The sequence below is a fragment of the Lolium perenne genome, chromosome 6 (genome assembly GCF_019359855.2).
Source record: "Lolium perenne isolate Kyuss_39 chromosome 6, Kyuss_2.0, whole genome shotgun sequence".
Taxonomy (NCBI): domain Eukaryota; kingdom Viridiplantae; phylum Streptophyta; class Magnoliopsida; order Poales; family Poaceae; genus Lolium; species Lolium perenne.
In genome coordinates, this window is record NC_067249.2 from 39979738 (window position 1) to 40001064 (window position 21327).

Consider the following 21327-nt stretch of genomic DNA (forward strand, 5'->3'; position numbering starts at 1 on the left):
GCTGCCCGATTGTGGCACCGTCAAGATCTTCTACGCGCTTTTGAAGCAGCAAGTGATCATCTTCTGCAACAACGAGATCTAATCTCGTAGGCTTTGGAAATCTTCAAGGGTTAGTCTCGTGATCCCCTCGTTGCTACCATCTACTAGATTGCATCTTGGCTTGGTTTTCGTTCTTGCGGTAGGAAATTTTTTGTTTTCTATGCTACGAATTCCATCAAGTAGGTGCTCGTTGCGCAAGGTCATCCTGATGCACCATCGGTAGCGAGCGCGCATCAACACGGACTTGGGAACGTGGAGCTCAGACGTCCTGGCATCCAGCATGTGTGCTAAACTGCTAATGCACAGCGCTAGGAGCGCGATCGCGGCCGCAGTCTCCAACGTGTTCTTTTTCGTCCAGTTCATCGGCGAGGTCCGCAGGCTGCCGAGTTTGGGAGCACTCATGAGACATGTGTCCTCCTTCCCACAGCAGATGCACATTGGCTCATGGTGCAGTCCGCGACGCAGTTCCCTTGGTTCTATGCACAAGAGGTAAAGTTCGTCGTAATCGGTGTAGGAGGTGCCAGCGTCAGGCACGGGGCGCTTGCTGGGCGCACCGCCTTCACAGCTACTTTCTTTCTGCCATGACATCCCCTAGTACGCTTGTGCTTGGGCAACTCCCATGGTGTGTGGCTCGGTTCTTCCAGTGAATCATTCGAGGTGTCGAGGTCCGTTGATGGCGGCTAACGAGCTGTCACGGTGGACCTTCGACCGGAGATACGAGCTCAGGAGGTTTAGGGCTCGTTGGGCTCTGCCGGCCACGAACCGGGGATGGAGAGGGGGGAAGGGAGTCCATGGTGGGCGTTGTGGCCGGAGCGGTAGGCGGCGAGTTTGGTAGGCGCCAAAACCAGGCTGGCAAACGGCTAAGGGGTTCACCTCAGGAGCTCCATCTCTCACGGCTTCTGTTGACTCACTCACTCCGACATTGAGTAGTGTAGAGGCATTATAAGTTTGAGTACCAATGTGCACGTAGGTTGAGGGGAACACGTCATCACCCACTCTTGTGAGGGAAATTGAAGTGGTGACACAAACCCAAGCTGTCTATCGCCACCCGTCATCTTCCCTCGTCGAAGGAGGACGCGCTCATGTGGCTGATTTTTTTTTCTTTTGAAAAGGAGAATGTGTCTCAGCCTGCATCGATTGATGCATATAGCCCATGTGGCTGACGGTAGGGCCTCTGCTCGCAACAATGGGTGTGTTCTGTGGGTGCAAGGTGTAGAAGCCGATGGAGCTTGAATTAACGACAAGGAATACATCACATCCACAGGAATACAATCAACCGCGCGTGCGTTCGCAACGCCAATGATAATACTTTTTTGTTTTGAGGGTACAATATTCCTATATTTTATTCCCACGACAACTGCAAAGAAATTACAGGCTGCACAAACGACATCATGTGAAAATTCAGACCGATATTTGTCAACGACTCACCAATATTTATATTTGTCAACCATTCCTCACCTTGACAATCTATTCACGGTCAAGCAATCACAGCAAGTCCCTCACGTGGCACGCAGTTTACTTTGAATCAATATCGAATCCAGAAATCCCTGGCGGGAACGCATGCTCTTTCTTCATTAGACTATTTGGTTGACGGTTTACCTAGCCGGGGCACCAGATTTACCCATCTGGTCTCGATGCTAGTAGTTTCACGGGAACGCTGTTCCATTTTTCCATACAGGAAGCACAGCAAAAACTTACGAATGGCTCCCCTTTGCCTTGCTTTCGTTCTGCTCGTCTCCCTGGTTTCTCCCACCAGTTCCTGCACAGATCAGGATAAGGGCTCTCTTCTTTGGTTCCTTGCGGGGCTCTCGAATGATGGTAGTCTTGCAGCGTCATGGCGGGATGGCAAGGATTGCTGCAAGTGGGAAGGGATTACCTGCAGCACAGATAGGGTGGTCACTGGTGTCTCCCTGGCTTCAAAGAACCTTGAGGGGAACATCTCGATGTCCCTCGGCAACCTCACTGGCCTGAAGCTTCTTAACCTCTCCCACAACTCCTTGTCTGGTGGCCTGCCACGAGAACTGCTGTCATCCCACAGCATCACCATACTGGACGTCAGCTTTAACCAACTCAATGGAGCACTACCCGAGCTGCCATCTTCAACCCCTGCCCGTCCTCTGCAGGTACTGAATATCTCAAGCAACTTATTTACAGGAGAGTTCCCGTCCAGCATATGGAAAGCAGCAGAGAATCTGATTGCCCTCAATACCAGCAAGAACAGCTTCACTGGGCAGATACCAACTCATTTCTGTGACAATTCACCATCTTTTGCGGTGCTTGATCTGTCTTACAACAAATTCAGCGGTAGTATTCCCCTGGGACTTGGTGACTGCTCCATGCTAAGAGTGCTCAATGCAGGCTATAACAACCTCAGTGGGACACTCCCCAATGAACTCTTCAATGCTACCACATTGGAGTACATGTGTTTTCGTAACAATGAGTTACACGGAGTACTTGGTGGTGCACACATAATCAAACTCGGAAATCTCGTGACCTTGGATCTTGGAAGGAACAACTTCAGTGGCAATATTCCAGATTCTGTAGGTCAGCTCAAGAGAATGGAGGAGCTCTATTTTGACCACAACAGCATGTCTGGGGAGCTACCATCAACTCTCAGTAACTGCACAAATCTTATAACAATCAACCTCAAGTGGAATAAATTCAGTGGAGAACTTAGCAAGGTCGATTTTTCCAAACTTCCTAATCTGATAACTTTAGACTTGCTGTACAACAACTTCAGTGGAACGATTCCAGAAAGCATATACTCTTGCAGCAATCTGATTGCACTTCGGCTATCTTACAACAACTTACATGGGCAGCTTTCACCACAAATAGGCGATCTGAAACACATCACCTTCCTTTCACTTGCTTCCAACTCTTTCGTGAATATCACAAATGCACTTCAGATCCTACAGAATTGCAGGCAGCTTACCGTCCTCCTTATTGGGTATAACTTCAAAGGAGAGCTCATGCCTGAGGATGACATAATTGATGGTTTCCAGAATCTTCGGGTACTGGCCATCAATGGTTGCCAATTGTTAGGTAACATACCTCTTTGGATATCAAAGCTACCAAATTTAGAGATGTTGATGCTATCTAGCAATCAACTCACTGGGTCAATACCAGTCTGGATCAAAGCCCCAAGGTACTTATTCTATCTAGACATATCAAATAACAGCCTCACTGGAGAAATTCCAACAACACTGATGGATACGCCAATGCTGAAGTCGGAGAAGACTGAACCCCATTTAGATCCAGGGGTCTTCGCACTACCAGTTTATAGCGCTGTATCACGCCAATACCGCAAACCCATTGGTTTCCCTAAAGTGTTGGATCTAAGCAACAATAAATTCATCGGTGAGATCCCCCAGGAGATCGGTCAGCTGAAATCCCTCCTTTCACTCAATTTGAGTTCAAACTACTTGACGGGACAGTTCCCAGAATCTCTATGCAATCTCACAAGACTGCAGGTACTGGACTTATCAAACAACAATCTCAAAGGTACAATCCCGTCTGCATTGAACACCCTGCACTCACTTTCAGCATTCAATGTTTCTAACAACGACCTAGAAGGCCCTATTCCATCTGGAGGCCAGTTTAACACATTTGAGACTTCCAGCTTCGACGGGAATACAAAGCTATGTGGCTCTATGCTCATTCGCAAATGTGCTTTAGCAAAAGCACCTCAAGCCAACATTCTATCAACAAAAGAAACTAGCTATAAGACCGCCTTCATGATTGCTTTTAGTGCATTCTTTGTTGTAGGCATGTTGTATGATCAGGTAGTGTTATCAAGATATTTTGGCTAGTATTACCCCAGTTCACATATTCTTTTTATGTCAACTTTGTTCAAGTTAGCGTGCTATTCATGATTAGGAACATGTCCAGTGAAGCAACTTATCTTCTAGGTGTGGGTTGTAATTAGGTTTCTTACAGAAATATTCAAGGGTGAAGAGTGACTCCAATTGCGGAGATGTAAAAGTATGTAATAACGCAGGACGATTCAAATTGAAGCATTCTCTATGTGTGACAAACTCAATCTTGCCGGAATTCCACATAACTTTGTTCCCCTGAAAAACAGAATTTATACTACAACTACGGTTTATATCCTTTGATTTCTTGGCAACAAACTTTGATTTCGAATTAATCAGTTGATTCGTGCTAAAGACAACCTGAATGATGAAACGAGCCTCAAGCACTACCAGACTCTAGACATAATGTGCTGTTGGTACAGAAGAGCAGCAACTGAGCAGAATTTGTAAGGAGCGCAGTCGCTAATTAGTAAGTACACAACCAGATGTTTCTAGGAAGTTCTTTTTTTCGTGCAATGTACCTCAAACAAGCGCTTCACTGGATTGCTGCCCTAGCCTCCGGCATCCGTTCGCCGGCGACCACGAGTCGCCGCTCCGCCGGATCGACGCGAATTGCTGCCCCGCCGCGTTCGGAACTCGGAAGGAGACCAAGAGAGTAGAGCACGGGTAAAGAGACAAGCCACAGGGGATCGATCTCTCGCTAGAATGAAGCTACCGGGGCGGCAAGCCCCAGCCGCCGGCGCAGCACCGGGTCGCCGCGCCATAGAATTCGCCACCTGGACTGGACAGATGCGCATAAGCCTGGGCCTCGCTCCAAGGCTCTGGTAACTGGTATCTAGGGATATAAACGGATCCTATCGGATCAGATAATGTTCTCTCCGCCTTTACCATATTTTTTTGTCCGATTCGGAACGGAGCGGATAATGACCGGATGCAAATTCGGGGCGAAAACGGACAAAATATATCGGATAAATACGCGCATGAAAACATATTTTCACCATTGCAAATGTATGAACGTAAAGTTCCTCAAAAGAATAACATAGAGTAGGGAATGGTTCAAAATATCACCAATGTGAAGATCGCAGTACTTATTACAAAGACGAAGGTCGTACTCAAATAACACTTACCTAAAGGTTCTCCGACCGTTTCTTATTAAGTTCTTATTGAAGAATTAAAAGCAAGCAACCGACAAAGTAGGAAGGGATATCACACACTCAACTTAATCGCTAGGTTATAATATACACAAAGCCTAATTGGATACTTGGGCTAATGTGTTGGGCTAATTTAATCGGATTATCCTAATTGAACATGTCGGATAAACCGCAAAACCAGTGGATATTCTGTATCCGCCTGATAATAGCCATACCATATCCACTACCACATCTGTCGGGTATCCGCATGACCAATATCCGTATCCGTGTCTGTTTCCGTTGAATTTGAAAAATCGCATACCATATCCTAAAAGACGGGTGTAGATATGGATTTGGTGCGGAAATTTTCCGTACCATTTACAACCCTACTGGTATCCCATATGACCCAATACTGACCGGCCAAACATATAATCCAGTCCACCTACAGACCAGCCCTACATATTGTCCAGTCCACCTACTGACCGGCCCACTTTCTAATACCTGCTTCCCTAGATTTTTTTTGGGAGAGGAAGTGGCTAGTGTGCGAGCAGCCCCTGGGAATAGAAGAGGGGGACACGCAGACACGATTTAGGCTTGGAATGGGTCACCGCGCGCGGATAGCTTGGTCCGTTTGCATCGAATCACTGAGATGAGGTTTATGTGTTCTCTTGTTCCCGCGCACCAAAACAGATAATTGTGTTTCGTTTGCGTCGGACCGCTATAGATCCCAAAAATCTTGCCTATGATACTAGCCACTGTGTATGAATAAAGCGGTTCCTAACCCTCTCTCTCCTCATGTTGAATCGACTCAATACATAATAGGGAATCGATTCCTATAATTTGACACAAGAAGCGGCTCAACAACTTAGTTCATTTTTCATGCAATTATGGGAGCTAGGAGTAGAATTGTGAGGGAAAGTAGGATGCACGCATACAGGAGATCTCAGCTGAGGGTCCCACTACCGATTCCATACATAGCAGCAAGAGCGATTCATATCTCTGACATAATTTTCTTTAATAAACATAGTGTGTGGTCTAAGGTGCAATGCACGGTCTATCGGCTATTGCACAACATAGTGGGAAGGCCCTTGAAGATGGAGAAGCTCTGGTTCTTTAAGGGCTTGTTTGATTTAAAATATTTTTAAATGAATTGTGTAGAAATCTTACCCATAGGAATTCTTCTATAATGGTTGTTTGATTTAAACGATCGAACCTTCCAAAATTCCTATGAATTGCCTTCCTATATTACTATCTCATAGGATTTTTAGCAAGATGTTAGACATCTTGGAAAAAATAATTTGTCTATGACAACTACAATCTCTATAGAGATTTCCACGATTTTTATGTAGTTCAATCAAACGACTTCTATAACTAATTCCTATTTTTTATATTTTTAGAATTTCACGTGTCATAACATACTATTTCTATTTATGTACTTTTCCTATTTCTATATTTTTAAAATCCTTCGAATCAAACAGGACCTAAATCTATTGCTCAACTAACACATTATCTTTACTACTCAAAATAATAAGTTAGTGAGAATTGTACCGTGAGTTGGGATCCTCGGCATTATAACACAGAAAATGTGCAATGTTTCATGTTGTATACAGAATGCGTACAAACTACGTCGGCCAGTCTTCCGGAGGTGCTCATAGGAGTAGGTGTGTGTGTATGTGCATAGGGGTGAGTTTATGTGCGTGTATGTGAGCGTCTATGTTTGTACTGTGTTTAAAAAAAATAAAAAGTTGTTTGATGATGAGTATTACACAGTGCTAAATAAGGCTTATATATTTTCGGAAAACTCAGATACATCAAGTTTAATCAAACTTCTCAAAAAAACCATTGATATGTACAATCCATAATCAACACTGCTAGATACATCATGAACTATATATTTTTATATGATATCTATATAATTTTATAATTTTGGTAGGTTTTCTAAAAAAAAAGTCAAACTTTATATTATTTGACTTTTCTAAAAAGTATAAGACTTGTCCATTTGGAACGGAGGTTGTAAAGTACAAGCAATTTATTTGTTTATAAGTTCTATATGTCGTGCTGATTGAAACAAAAAAAATTGTTTACAATCAATTCATTTGATGATCGGTATTACTGCACTTGCTGCCTGAACAAAAAACATTACAAGCAATTCATTGGTGATAGATATTACTGCAGTGCTAACTGAACTAAAATAATGAACATATTTTTTTCACTATTTCAGGGATATCCAAAATTACAAATCCAACGGTACACTGCAATTCCCTTCTCACTGACACCGCCAATACACACTCTACAGCAATCAGATTGCAGCGATACACACTACGCTTCCACCGGAGCTTTGACAGAACCCTTGATCGCCGGTGGCCACGCCACCATCTCAAACGGGAACACATCGCCAAGCGGCCGCAACTCATCTTCGTTGAGTCATAGCCTCTCCATCTTCAGCGTCTTGAGGTCAAGCGAAACCACCCAGTCAGCCATGATGAAGAACAAAGTTCCAGTGGCCTCGCAGAAGGCAGAACCCGCCGAAGTTCACAAGCTTGCACCCGTGAAGCTGGTCGGCGATCTTCGCCAAGAGCTTCACGCCGTGGAGGTCCCCGACCGTACGTGGCCGGGTTCATCAGCGGTCGCAACGCCACCGGCTCCTGCGGCGTCCACTTCCCTGGCGCTTCAAGCACCCATTTCACCAGAACCAGCGTCTCCCGGATCGCCAAGAAGCAGAGACGGCCGCTCACCGTCTTGCCGATCCAATTGTTGCCCGCCGTATACGGGAGCATCCCGGTGTTGGGAAGTGGAAAAGCGGAGAGCGTCATCTTGGTCGTGTTGACGGCCATGATGTACTTGTCCTCGCAGTCCAGCCGGTACACTACGGGTGTGTTTGGTAGGTCGGGCCGACCCAGCGAATCTCATCTCAACAAAGATTTCTGAGATTTTAGTTGTTTGGTAGGTCGGCTCTCCCAAGTGGGCACTGCCCAACTTACCTGAAAAAGGCCTCTCAGCCCTGCCCGGTAGAGAAGCTGAAATCGAGCTTCACACCTAGGCAGGGCTGACCTCGCCCGGAAAAAACCCTCCGCGCTCGCGGCTGGGCCAAAATCTAACAGGGGTCAGGACCAGTCTCGCTCATCCCCCCCCCCCCCCCCGCCCCCCCTCCTAACCGCTCTCGCTCCAAAAGCACCAAAATCGCCCCGCTCTTGACGCCGCCCTCTGCGTCGCCTCCTCGACGCCGGACGACACCGACGGCCGCCCCGCAACCCGCACCTTCACGCCGGAGCTCCCTCGCCTGGGACAGCCACGGTCAGCGGAGATCCTTCGCCATCGGAGCTCCCTTGCCAGAGCACACGCGACCGGAGTTCCTTCGCCACAGAGCACACGCGACTGGCCACCGGAGCATCCTCACCACGTCACCTCGACCAGCCACCAGAGCTCACTCGCCACGGCTCCACCGCGACGGCCAGCTACGACCATAGCCGCGACGGCCAGCCACGGTCTGCGCCGCGACAGCCAGCCACGGCCAGCGCCGCGACGGCCAGCTCCGCGACGACCAGCCACGACCAGCGCCGCGACAGCCAGCTCCGCGACGACCAGCCACGGCCTCACGCCGCCACTGGAGCTCGCTCGCCGGAGCATCCTCGCCGGAGTTTCCTCGCCAGGGACCCGATTGCGTTTTTTACAGGGACCCGATTGCTTTTTATTTTGTATGCAGGGATCTGATTGCTTTTTATTTTTGTGTTCAGAGGTTTTTGTGCAAATCTCAGACCTCCTCAGCATATCTCACCCCATACAGCCCTCCAAACAACTGATGTACTCAGCATGTCTCAACCAACACGACCTACCAAACACGTGAAAAAATCTGAGCTTATCTTAGTTAGGGTCAGCTTGTATAAGAATAGATAGCTATTCTCCCTTGGCCCGGGCTACCAAACACACCCTACGTCCCCGACCACGACAGACGGGCCTTGGTGGGGGACCAAGGGCCGCTTCATCGCGCCGGTGGCGGCCTCCCAGACGGTCAGACGGAGGACGCAGAAGAGTATATCAGAACGTGGAAGTTGGGCGAGGTGGCACCGAAGAGCACGACGACGACACGGAACTCAGCGCCGTCCCCTGGAACGACGGTGTAGCCGGACACCTTGTGGCGTACAATGGGGAGGGGCGGCAGCCGCGCGAACGTCTTCTCCAGCGGGTTGTAGGCGAGGAGAGCCTGAGCTCGGTCCCGAACCCGGCGCCGAGCTCGCGCAGGAGGAGGCGGCGGTCCCGGAGCCGGAGGCGGCAGCGTAATTTTGGGGCGCGTCGTTTCAGTTTTTCGGCCGCGCGTCCTTTTGCGGTTTGCCCACTTGTCGCACCGCTTTTCTTTTTTCCTTCTCCACGTGCAACTGTGCCGACGCGGTAGCGTTTGCTTCGAGTGGAATGTAAATTTAGTTTGAAATAGATTACAATTTATTTCCAACAAAGTCAAAATGAAATCTGTGATAAATACACGGTCGTGATGCGAGTACCATCCCATAGGCATTTCTGCTACCGATGTGCCTCGTGTGCTTGTTCACGACGCGCTCGATTCGTAGGGTCGATGAGATAGTAGAGTATTGAGGACATTGTTGACTAGGATATTTGGGTGAACTGAATTATGCATGACTAGAAACCTAAATAGATATTTTCCCTAAAAAAAAGAAACCTAAATAGATACCTGTTAGATCATATGACTTAGATAACTCCGTCGGGATATCCAAATGTACTAGGAGAACATTTATAAACATATATATTCTTGAGTAATAACTAGATATCTTTTATGGGGAAATTTCTTAAAAGTAAAAAATAAAATGTAATTTTGCTCTGAAGTATGGTTTAGTGACCTCGAGTGTATTTTTCAATGGTGTATGTTAGAACTTTATAGTGTAAGAATAAACACCATAAATCAATATTAAACCAACACAACAGAAAAAGTATAATAGTTAACATTGCACCTTAATAAAATTATTATCACCGGGTCTAAAAGTTTGGTGTAAAAGTAATTATCCGTGGCTCGATCTTGGGCTTCAGCTGGAGCGGTCGTCCTACGTGTCTTCATCCCGCAGTTGCTTATCGTGTAGCTTGATAGATGTTTCCAGATTTTGTTGAGCTCATGATTTATATATTTATTATGCTAAGAAAACTATGTGTGAAGCCAACACGCAATGTTATTGACATATATTTTGCGGCTCGTCGAATCAGAAAGTCAACGAAACACTAGACTAACAGTACTAAAGACAAATAGGAAGACCTTAGAATAGATTGTGTCACTCAAGCGAACCAAGAAGAGGATAGAGACATAAGGCTTCTGACCTAGCTAACCAACGTGCATTTTATTGGAAAGTAATTGATTCTTTTGCCTACTCCTTATGAATGGCCTATAACTTGAATCGTGTTTTTTTTTTGCCTATGAATTGCATTTGCTATGATTATGCAGACCCGCACGGTAAGGAATTCCATTGGAAGTTACCCGTATTATCATGTTACACTTCTTGTATAAAAATGGTGTTGTTGCATGGTTTCTGATGTTAGTATGCTTAAGGCATCAATGCTCTTATGAAGAGAGCACAAGAAGAAACCAAACATCATCTTTGTTTTTTTCTTGACCCTAGCAGTCTTAGTGGCCACCAGAAATATTGGTTCAAGGATTTCAATGGCTCTTTGATTCAAATGAACATGACAAAAAAATAGGATTCTATTTCGTTAAAGTTCTCCTATAGGCCTTGTTTAATTTGTAGGATTGACAAGCATAATACCTTTTCTTTAGACTATTTTGCAAAAAGATTGTCAAAATTTTTCTTTTGCTTTAATTGTGCCAAACACCCAATCATTTACCCAATCATTAAAGACTTTGTTGTGTTATTCTTGCGGGGGCAACCAAATAACCACTGTTGATTATCCCTTTGTGTAGAAGCAATCCCTTCTTTTCCCCTCTCACACCGCTATAGTAGTTTTGAGAGTCAACTGTTGTTCTCCGGGTTTCTCCGATGCTCTCTCTGATGCTCTGTATGCCGGCGCCGCCGGTAGGAAGTGGCTAGGAGCTGACGCCGGTATTCCTGTACATAGTAGAGATAGCATTAGTTGTAGGTGTTTGCCATGTGTCGAAGTTTGGCTTTATGCCATGAGATCCGCTGCAGATCTTGGGGGTCAGATCTGTGGTGGCCTGTTGTCCATCTTCTTCATGGCGGCGCTCCAAGGGTCGGAGTTGAAGGCGGCGGGGAGAGAGGTGGTGGAAATCTCTATCAATAAGGCCTTGTTCTTCTACGGCCTCGACGTGGGCGAGCTTGACAGGGATTTGGCTTCCTCGGGTCATGGTGATGCGGAGGAAGATGGAGTCCATGTCCTGGCCTTAGTCCTGGCTTGTCAGGCATGGGATCTGCAGCAAGGGAGCTCTGAAGCTGCTCTTGGGAATGAATCAATAGCAGTTCTTCCTCTGCTGTCGTCCAAGATGGTCGAAGGGCGACCACTCCCGTCCTCTACTCCGGCGTCGGTTTTTCCCGGCCGGCGGTTGCAGGTGAATATCAACCTCCAGGATTCTATGCCGAGACGCAGGCCCTTTAGCACTAGTGCAGTTAGCTCCCGGTGCCTCGCCCCAAGTGGCTCAGTCCACGGCGGCGTGGTTCTTGGTTGTGTTGTGTTGCAGCAATGCGGCGGCAATGGAGCTGGACCCGATGGCTTTTCCAATATTATCTTTAGGGTTCTCTGTGCAAAATGTTCGGATCTGATTGTAATTTTGTTTATTTTTTTGGTCATCTATGTATTTGTATATGCCACCGCTGAATGTTAGCTTCTAGGTCCCTCTAGGACCCGTCACTTGTTCAAAAAAAATCCCTTTGTGTCTATTTTTCAGTTGATTCAATATTCCATAATATCTAATCAATATTTTTCCTGAATCGAACTAGTCAAGAGGACCTGACAGCGTTGATTTATCTCAAATGTGTGTGGCTTGATGCCTGGTCCATTTTGCAGAAATAAGGAGATGTTAGCCAATCACGCTTTAGAAAGGGCTTAATCAGCCTGTGGGCAAGCTGGCAACTCAAGTCGGGTAAATGGGTAATGCCAGGTTTGTGGCTGGGCTCCTCTCATGGGAAGTATAGCTCTCTCGATGGTTAAGCGAAATGACTACGCTGGGACACTGAAACCTCGAAAATATTAGTTCCTCCATCCTAAAATGTAAGGGGTTTAAGGATTAGTTAAAAGTTAAATCTTACTAATTATGATCAAATATTTAGGAAAAATAGTTATATCTACAATATCTAATGAACATATTAAGGAACTATACTTTGTGGTGAATCTATTGATATTGATTCAGTATTTTAAATGTTTATATTTTTGTGTATAAATTTGGTCAAACTTTAAAAATGTTGACTTTTGATTAATCCTTACGCGCCTTACATTTTGCGACGGAGGGAGTAGTTATGTTGTCCTGGTTCATATTTTTACTGCTGTTGTTTACATTTGTAGAAGGTCTTGTCCACTAGCTCTTAGTTGTATTGTGCTTGTTAAATTATTTTCAGCTGTTAGCTAATCTAGTATACAGTTAGGGTATCCCAGCAATCCGAATGTAAATGGACCAAATGTGTTCGTTTCGGTCCATGTGGACACGAAATGGTTAAAACCAAGCCCAGAGACCCAACACAAAGTAACCATCATGTTCACACCAACACATTCTTGGTCTAAATTTGGGTTCGAATTAAGTCGCCGTGGACGTAATGCATGTATGCTCCCTGCCACCTCGGCATGCCTGGTGGTGGAAAATGGCCTAAATTGTGTCCTCTCCTACAATGACGTGCTTCAAGTTTGCCGCTGTGCCAGGACTGGCAGGCGACAATTGGGATTCTACGCATTCATCAACGGCACGCGCTTGGAGACCTGCATTGGAACTGAAGGCCACCGCTCAACATCCCTTTTTAAGATCATCGGCAACACCCCCTGCCATTGCCTCATTGCCAGATTCAGCCAAGCCTTCCCAGTTCACCGACAACTTCCAAAAGACACCATTGGAAAAAATGGTGTTTTCATGGAGGAAGCCGAAGAAGAACGATGACGAGGTCGGGTCCTCTTCGGCGAAGAAGCCACGCAACCGTGTGTCCAGCCGTGTCCCTGTGGCCGCGAAGGAGCCGCCAAAGCCCAAGAGGGAGCTCTTCTTCAGCGAGGAAACCCTGTGATGACATACCTCGCCTACATGGCCGAGGTGCCCAAGGAGGAGGGAACTCTAGACCGGCTCCTAGCCCAGCCTGACAACATGGACAAAGAGGAGGCAACAAGGCTCGCAATCCTAGTATCCCAATAGCCGGAGCCACTGCGATCACAACCCAGCTATGCTAGTGCGGTCATGCCGGCAGGCGTCTCCAAGGAGGAAGCCTCAGCCACACCATCCACGCCCTCGGCGTTGCCTGCTCCTACTGCAACCGCGCCTCCTCTCGCGCGCCCAACTGGTAATGGGAGATGCAGGTGCTCGTCGACCTGACCCAGCTTACCGATGACGACAAGTAGTGGGCCAGGATTTGAAGTCCTTGGAGTATCGTCTTTTCAAGTGGTATGTATTATGTTTTTAGTTTTAACTATGTAAATTATGTTGTTTTATCTATAAAATATATGAAAATCAATACATTTCCGTCGGGTTACTGAGCTACCTTCCGATCCAAATGGATATATAAGACAATGAGATTAATTTTGTGTCCGCAGCACGATCAAAATAGACCGAAACAAATAATTTTCGTGTTCGAAATAAATCGGGCCGCTGGAGATCTTTTGGCATGGATCACGGTCGAGCATGTAATCTCCATCTTTTTTTTTTTGCGAACATGTACTCTCCATCTTAGAATCAGTTCTCTATGCTGTGCTTCCTTCTGAGTTCTGAATCACCAAACCACGCGGAAGTGCGACACAAAATACAAATACAGATCCGCTACGGCCCAAGTAGAGACCTGCCCAACCCAGTGCGCCGGCGGGCGGTGGCGGCGCGCACAGCCGCACTGATGCTGCCTGCTGCCGCTTCTGGTGGACGGAAGCCAGGCAGCCCTGCGGGGCACACCACGGACCTCTGATCTGCGCTGGAAGTTCCCCGGCAAGGGAGGCGATCGAGCTACCCGTGGCGACCCGGCCGGCGGCTCCGTGTTCGCTAAGCGCGCTGGCGGACAAGCGCCGGAGCCCGGGGGCTAGGGCAAAAGGTCCAGTGTCGCGCGCTCCCGAGGTATAGATCGTGTACAAAAATTGCTGGGAAAAAATCGGGTGGCGTGACCTAACAAGATTTTGTGATGGATATTTTCTATGTGCGGCTTTGCACGCTGCGACTAATCATAGCTAGTAATCCTTCCACCTTACATTCGTCTTGAAATTCCGCATGCCTAAACTGCGTAGTGTTTATTGTCCAGTAAGAAAAGAAATTGATGAAATTAAAGCTAGTAGTATACACTCTGTTGTCCTGGAATACTCCGTATGTTATATCCTAAATTCTTCCGGGCGTGCGCCCGCCAGACGGACGTGCGGAGCGCTCACCCTAAACGACAAGCGACGCCAACTCTCTTCGTTTCCAACCCTATCACGACTCACTTGTTTTCCCCAAATCGGCAAATCGCGCCGCCCACGCTCCGCCCTATGACACCCACAGCAACGCTCGAGCGATCCACCGCACCGCGCACCGGAACCCCATGGAGAGGCTGCTGCTCGTCGCACCGCCCAGGACCTCTTCATCGACCGATCCAGATCACGAACCTGGCCCCGTCCTGCTCGCTGGCGTGTCCCACCCCTCTCCTTGCAGCTCTGACGGGCGCCGTCGCGCCTCACAGCAGCCCACAATCTTCCACTGTCGTGCCTTCCGGCATCGCCGACTAGCGCCGCCGCGCCTCCCCGACAGCCATGGCGAGTCTCGCGTCTACCTGGTGAGCACCGGCGCGCCTCCCAGAGTAGCCCCACGCGCTTCAGGGGTGCTCGCAGCTGGATTCTTCACGTGCCGGCTCCAATCCTGGCCACGAGTGCACGGCCGCCGTCTCTCCTAGTACTCTCGCACGTCCGTCGTCTGGGCGCTCCTCTGAACTTCCGCACGGCCTCTATTGCAGGCCTCGAGTGTACTTCCGCCTTCGGTGCCTGCAGAGCTGCGCCAGACCACCATCGGCCAGCATAGGCTAGTGGCCACCCCGCCGCGTGTAGGGCCGGCGGCTGTTGGTTCTTGTACAATACATGAGCCATTGATTTTTGAGAGAGGATTTCGGTGGGAGAGAGTTAGAGAGATACCGAAGACGGGCCAACTTTGTTGCCCAGAGGGAGCAATTTTTGGAATCTGACGTAAAAACTTTGCTACCTAGGGGAGCAATTTCAGAATCTGACGAAGCAATTTCGAAACCGATGGAGCAACTTTGCTACCCAGCAGAGCAATTTTGAAACCCGACGGAGCAACTTTGCTGCCCAACAGAGCAACTTCAGAACCCGATGGAGCAAATTTGCTGCTCAACAAAGCAACTTCGGAACCCGACGGAGCAGCTTTGAAACCCAACGGGCAACTTTGCTGCCCATCAGAGCAACTTCGGAACCCGACGGATCAACTTTGGAACCCGACGGATCAACTTTCCTGCCCAGCAGAGAAACTTCGAAACCCAATGGAGAAACTTTGGAACCCAACAGAGCAACTTTGCTGCCCAGCAGAGCAACTTCGGAACTCGATGGAGCAACTTTGGTGCCGGACAGAGCACCTTTACTGCCCAACAGAGCAACATTGAAACATGATGGAGCAACTTTGCTCACGGATAGAGCAACTTCACTACTAGGAATAACCTCTTATTACCACTGGTGAATCAGCTGGTTCAAAGTGGCCGGCGATAAGGCATTTTAGGCCCTCTCGCATTACCAAAGTTATTCGACAGTTGCACCAAATTTCGCAAATAATAGTACCTAAAATCTTACGGGCGGGTGCGTGGCAGGCAAACGCGCCGAGCCCTCACGGTCGTGGCCTATACCGATGTTTGGAAGGTCGCTACCGTTGTTGAAGGTTGCCTACTGTTTTTTGGATTTTTCCTACCGTTGTTTTAAAGTTGCCTATCGATGCAGTAAATTTGTATCGTCGTTGTGAACTTGCCTACCGACACTCTGAAGTTGCCCACAACTGTTGTGAAGTTGTCCATGTGGATATGAAAGTTGCATACCGATGAAGTGAGTTTCCTAATATTGCTATAAATTTGCTCACTACTATCGTGAAGTTACTTACCACTGTACTGAACTTGCCTATTATTGTTGTGAAGTTGCTTAATAGTGTTGCGAACTTGCCTACCACTAAAGATAAGTTGCTTACTACCATTTTTGAAGTTGTTTGCCGATACAATGAATTTTCGCATCATCATTGTTAAGTTTGCCCCCGCAGTTGTGAAGTTGCTAGGCTAACTCAAGCGGTGTGAGTGGGGTGCAACTAGGTTGACCGACGTAGCGATGGTTTCCGAATGCATGGTCGTCAATGCTAGAAATACCAAATGGGTGGTGGCACGCTAGAGGTGGTGGATGTTAGGCTGATATTTGGCACTCTCATTTGAGCCTTTTAGCTGCTGAGGTCCAGGTGCATGCGAAGTTGCCTTCTCTTGGTCTGAATGTACCTAGTGCTGCTTTGCAGTTGCATTTCGCTAAAGTGAAGTTGCATACAACTGCACTAAATTGCCTAGTACAGATACAAAGTTGACTCGATTGTCGTGCAGTTATGTACCGTTGTTTCTGAAGTTGAATAGTGATGTTCTGAAGTTGCCTAGTGATACCCTAAATTTTGCCTACCGCTATATTGACCTTGCTTAAAGATGAACTAAAATTTCCTAATGTTGCTACAAAATTGCGCCGTTAAGCAGTAAAGTTGCTTTGGGGGCATTAAAGTTGCTTCGATGGGCACCAAAGTTGCTTTGATGCCAACGTAGCAATTGTGTTGCCTGATAAAACAACTTTGGTGCCCAATGGTGCAATTATAGTGCACAACTTTATAGCGGATGGATGAAGGGCACAACCCGACATTTATTTTACTCTTTTTCCTATGTTCTTGTTTTCTCTCCTGTCCCTTTTCTTCTACAACGAGGAATCCGTCTAAAAAAAATGAGGAACAAAGCCGACCAATCCTTCCAGTCCTGTCCCTTAGGTGTCTCGCGCCGGAGGAACTTTAGCCCGACGACATAACATTTGTACCTGAGCAAATTTTTAGCAACTATTATATGATTTTAGGCAATAAAATAGCACCTACATGTTATTTTAGGCAAGAAACTAGCATTTTTTAGCAACTATTATATGATTTTAGGCAATAAACTACTCCTTTATTTTTCACATGGTAAGTATTCCGTACCAAACTTCTCTTTCACATGGGACCGACCACTCAATGTATGTACACATCTCTCTCCATTATCTTCTTCTGAGTATCGCTCGATCCCTCCCGATTTCATCCAGTAAACGATGCCCTACTGCTAACTCCGGCTGCCGTGGGTTCCATTGAGAGCTTGAGGTCAGAAGAGGGGTGTGCCACAGCGGGAGGTCGCTTGGGACCAAGGGCCATGTGCTGAAGTGGGAGTTGCGCCGAGTGGAGCGACATGGCCGCCTGCCCCCTGGGTTCTGCGAGCTGCAGGATTGAGAGTTGAGACAGGCGCACGGTCTCGTGGGGAAGTTGGCGGCGGACGGGAGGAGGCAGGCAGCGGGGATCCAGGTCGGAGCTCGTGCAGTGGGAGATGGGGAACCTACCCGGCGTCTTGCCCACGTTGGAGCGAAGCCGACGGCGGGAGCGCGTCTGGAGGGGAGGTCGGCGGCGGGGCCTCTAGATGGTTGGACGGCGGCGAGCACGGTTGGCCGGGGCGGTGCGCGTGGCCGGCGGGGGTGATGCTCCTGGCTGGAGCGGGGAATGGGGCGGGGGCGATTCGGCACTGGAAAATGGAGCTGGTGGGCACTGATCGAGCGGAGACAGACGACAGATTATTTTCTTTCCTTTTCTATCGAGGCGACAGAAACATTCCTAAATCGGCGGGGCGCCAGGAATTACCATCGGGCACGCGGCCGCCCGCTAGAAGCGTCCATGTTATATAGTTATTATATGGAATGCTGACATGATTGAGTTCTCGACAGAATTATGCATTATTCAGCTCAAATCACCTCACACTGTTACATACTTTAACATGTCCATAGACTGAAATCACTCTTCACCCTAGAATATTGTTTACGAACCTAATACCGAACTCAGAGAAGCTTGTTCGCTGGAAGTGTAGCTAAACTTGAGTATATAGCAGCTAATATGAACAAAGTAGGACTAGCCAAAATACCTTGATAAAACTAATTGATCATACAGCACCCCTACACCAAAGAACACACCGAAGGCAATCACAAAGGCCACCTTGTACTCAGCTTTTTTTCTTGGCAGAATGACGGCTTGATCTGCTTCTGCCGAATCACATCTGTGAGTGTACATGGAGCGGCACAGCTTTGGGTTGCCATCAAAACTAGAATTTTGAAATGTATCAAACTGGCTTCCAGATGGAATAGGCCCTTCAATGTCATTGTTTGAAATATTGAATGCTGAAAGGAAGTGAAGTCTGTTCAATGCAGCTGGGATAGCACCTGTGAGATTGTTGTTGTATAAGTCTATCGCCTGCAAGCTTGTGAGGCTGCAAATCGAATGTGGGATCTGTCCAGATAACTTGTTGAAGCTGGAATCAAGCACTTCAAGCACCTTCAACTGGCCAATCTGTGGGGGAATCACACCTGTGAAGTAGTTGCGGCTTAGATTCAACATTTTCGGGAAAGATGTAACCATGCGGTATTGAAGTGATGGACCATTGTAAATAGGTAGCCTGAAGACCTTTGGATCAAAATGAATTGCATTCCCAGTTGATTGTAGCATTGGCATCTCCGTCGAGGTTAGTGGGATTTCTCCTGTAAGTCTGTTGTCTGATACATCACGAGCCGCATGTAGTTTGTAGCCTCGTTACTCACGGATCCAGGCTGGTCAGGTCAGCCCGTCTGTGTTATGAACTTAATGGGCTATCGAGGGATTTGGGCTGCTGTCATTTCCTTGGGCCGCTGTTTCCTTCCAAGGCAGGGAAAAAGCTCAGAGGCGGTACGCTCGCGTTATTCCTCGCCGTTGGTTTAGTCCCACCTCGCTGCCGGGGAGAGAACAGGTGGTCGAGCGAGGCTATAAAAAGAAGCGGAGGGCTACTAAGCAAATCATACCTTTCTCGGCCTTTTGGCTAAGATCAAGTGTAGTATCTGTTCTTATCAGTTTAATATCTGATAAGTGGGCTATGTGCCCACAACGATATTAAATTTATTTTTTGTGGAGAAGGGTCCACCACAGTAGCTTGCTACTAGGGCCCTTGCGTGTCGCCCAGTGTGTTGCACTACTGTCTCGGCAGGCGCACCCCAACCAAGTCTAACTGAAATTTTGCATGAACGGAAACCATTGCTACAAAGCTGAAGAGCACTACCAGCGTCATGGTATCAGACCAGGTACCTGGTGGAGCCACGCACGAGCTTGTTGTTGCAGTATGAGCACTTGCCCGTGCATTTGGGGTACACCATGTGGTTAAATTTCCTTTGCTGATAGTTAGAGCATGTCTAACAGGCCCCGTATTTCGCTGCCCCGTATAAGTCTCTTATTTCGCCCCGTATCGAAAAACTGCTCCATTTCGAGCCATGCCGTCTAGCAGACCCCGTATTTCGCCCCGTATTTTCAAAAATTAAAACCCCGGGAAGTTCATCTTCATTGATCATACTAGGGATCATACATACATTTTGATCATACTACGGATCATACTACATCTAACTAAGCATCAACCTACCTCTAGTCGTCCAGGATGACGTAGGGGATGAAGGCGATCCTCGCCGCCTCCTCCCGCGCCTCCCGCGCCTGCCGCGCCTCGAACTCCTGGACGGCGGCGATGGCCGCCGCCTCCTCCTCTGCCTCCGCCGCCGCTTTCTCGGCGGCATCCGCCTCGGACAAGGCGACCGCACGGCGGTAGGCCGCCTCCTCTTCCTCCTCTTCCGCCGCCGCCGCTTCCTCCTCGCCGCCTCCGCTTCCTCCGCCGGCTAACTGCTGCTGCCGATGGATGGTCGCCCTCCATGCCGCCAACGCCGCGCGGTCGCGCTGCCACTGCGCGCGCCATTTCTCGAACGCTTCGCCGCTCATCGGCTTGAGCGGCGGGTCCTGCTTGTACCACCGCCCACCCGCGGCGAACTCCCGGAGCGGGTCCGGCACGTACAGCGCGCCGGCGTACTTGCAGGCCGCGCGACGGCTCCCGGCGGCGGAAAGCTTGCACTTCAGCCGCCACGCTTCCTCTACGGTGTCCGGCGAGCGGGATCGCTTCGATCCGCTCGCCGGCGAGGCCCTACTGCGGCGGCGGGAGTCCATCCTAGCTTTGGGGTGGAATGCGTGGCGGGGGAGCGGCTAATTGCTCGCCGGAGCAGGAGGAGGAGGCGGCGGCGCGCGGCGGAGCTAGGGTTGCGAGTGAGGGGTTAACCCCTCACTCCCACCTGCGCCCACTATATGTACGGGGCGACGGGGCCGATTTCCTGGGCCCCGTATTCCGCCGAAACGGGGCGGCCCGAATACGGGGCCTGCTAGACGGCCCAAACCGCGCCTGCCCCGTATGTCGCCGGAATTTTACGGGGTGGGCGGGTTATACGGGGCCTGTTAGACATGCTCTTAGGTCTGGAATTAAAACTCGAAACTCGCGTGCTAAATGAGTAAGTCGTGACTCGACTCAGTTTGACTCGAACTCGGTGTATAACGAGCCAAGCCAAGTTTCATATATTGTCGTTAAACAAGTTCAAACTAAACGAGTCGAGTTCATCGAACTCGAGTAGCTCGTTAGCTTGGTAAAAATGAAGTTGGCCCAAGCCCACCAAAATGGGCAACTATATTTGTGGTTTCTCAACTCAGCAATCTTATTCTAATGATATATTGATTATTGTGGTTTATATTGTTCTGGTACCATAATCCTAATGCATGTTGTTCATCATTCATGTCCAAATATTTGGGAAAAATGCATTGTACATTCTACATGTTCTATTTGATAGTTCTAAACGAGCTACTCGTGAGTTACTCGCGAGCTTTGCGAGTCGAGCCGAGTTTCAAATCTGGACTCGATTGTTAAACGAGTCGAGTCGAGCTAACTCGATTGTTAACCGAGGTTTAACGAGTCGAGCCAAATTGGCTCGGCTCGGCTCGAATTCCAGCCCCACTGATAGTAACGCTCCGAAGTCCTCAATTTGCATGATACTAGCAAGTAAGGTTCGTTTCTGTTTGGTGATATTGCATTACTCAAGTGACCACACTTGCCAGGGATGTTGATCTTCCTAGGGTCTTTCTCATTCGAGAACTGCTTGAGATATCATGC

At 48.3% G+C, this 21327-nt stretch overlaps 1 protein-coding gene, 1 non-coding gene and 1 pseudogene across 2 annotated transcripts; 2 read left to right on the forward strand and 1 right to left on the reverse strand.

Moving 5' to 3' along the window:
• Positions 1–1727: 1727 nt before the first annotated feature.
• LOC127310578 (receptor-like protein 2) lies at positions 1728–3848 on the forward strand. The gene has a single exon (XM_051341240.2). The coding sequence runs from the start codon at positions 1740–1742 to the stop codon at positions 3846–3848; it is 2109 nt and encodes a 702-aa protein (XP_051197200.1). The 5' UTR covers positions 1728–1739.
• Positions 3849–7275: 3427 nt separating this feature from the next.
• On the reverse strand, positions 7276–9491 carry LOC127310577 (uncharacterized; annotated as a pseudogene).
• A 9667-nt stretch (positions 9492–19158) lies between these two features.
• Positions 19159–19355, forward strand: LOC127311097 (U2 spliceosomal RNA). Its single transcript, XR_007857586.1, has one exon. It is a non-coding gene; the product is annotated as a U2 spliceosomal RNA (small nuclear RNA).
• The last annotated feature ends 1972 nt before the right edge of the window (positions 19356–21327 follow it).

What these genes read in the sequence shown, in the direction of transcription:
- LOC127310578 (XM_051341240.2), top strand. Translation starts at nt 1,740, where the DNA reads ATGGCTCCCCTTTGCCTTGCTTTCGTTCTGCTCGTCTCCCTGGTTTCT.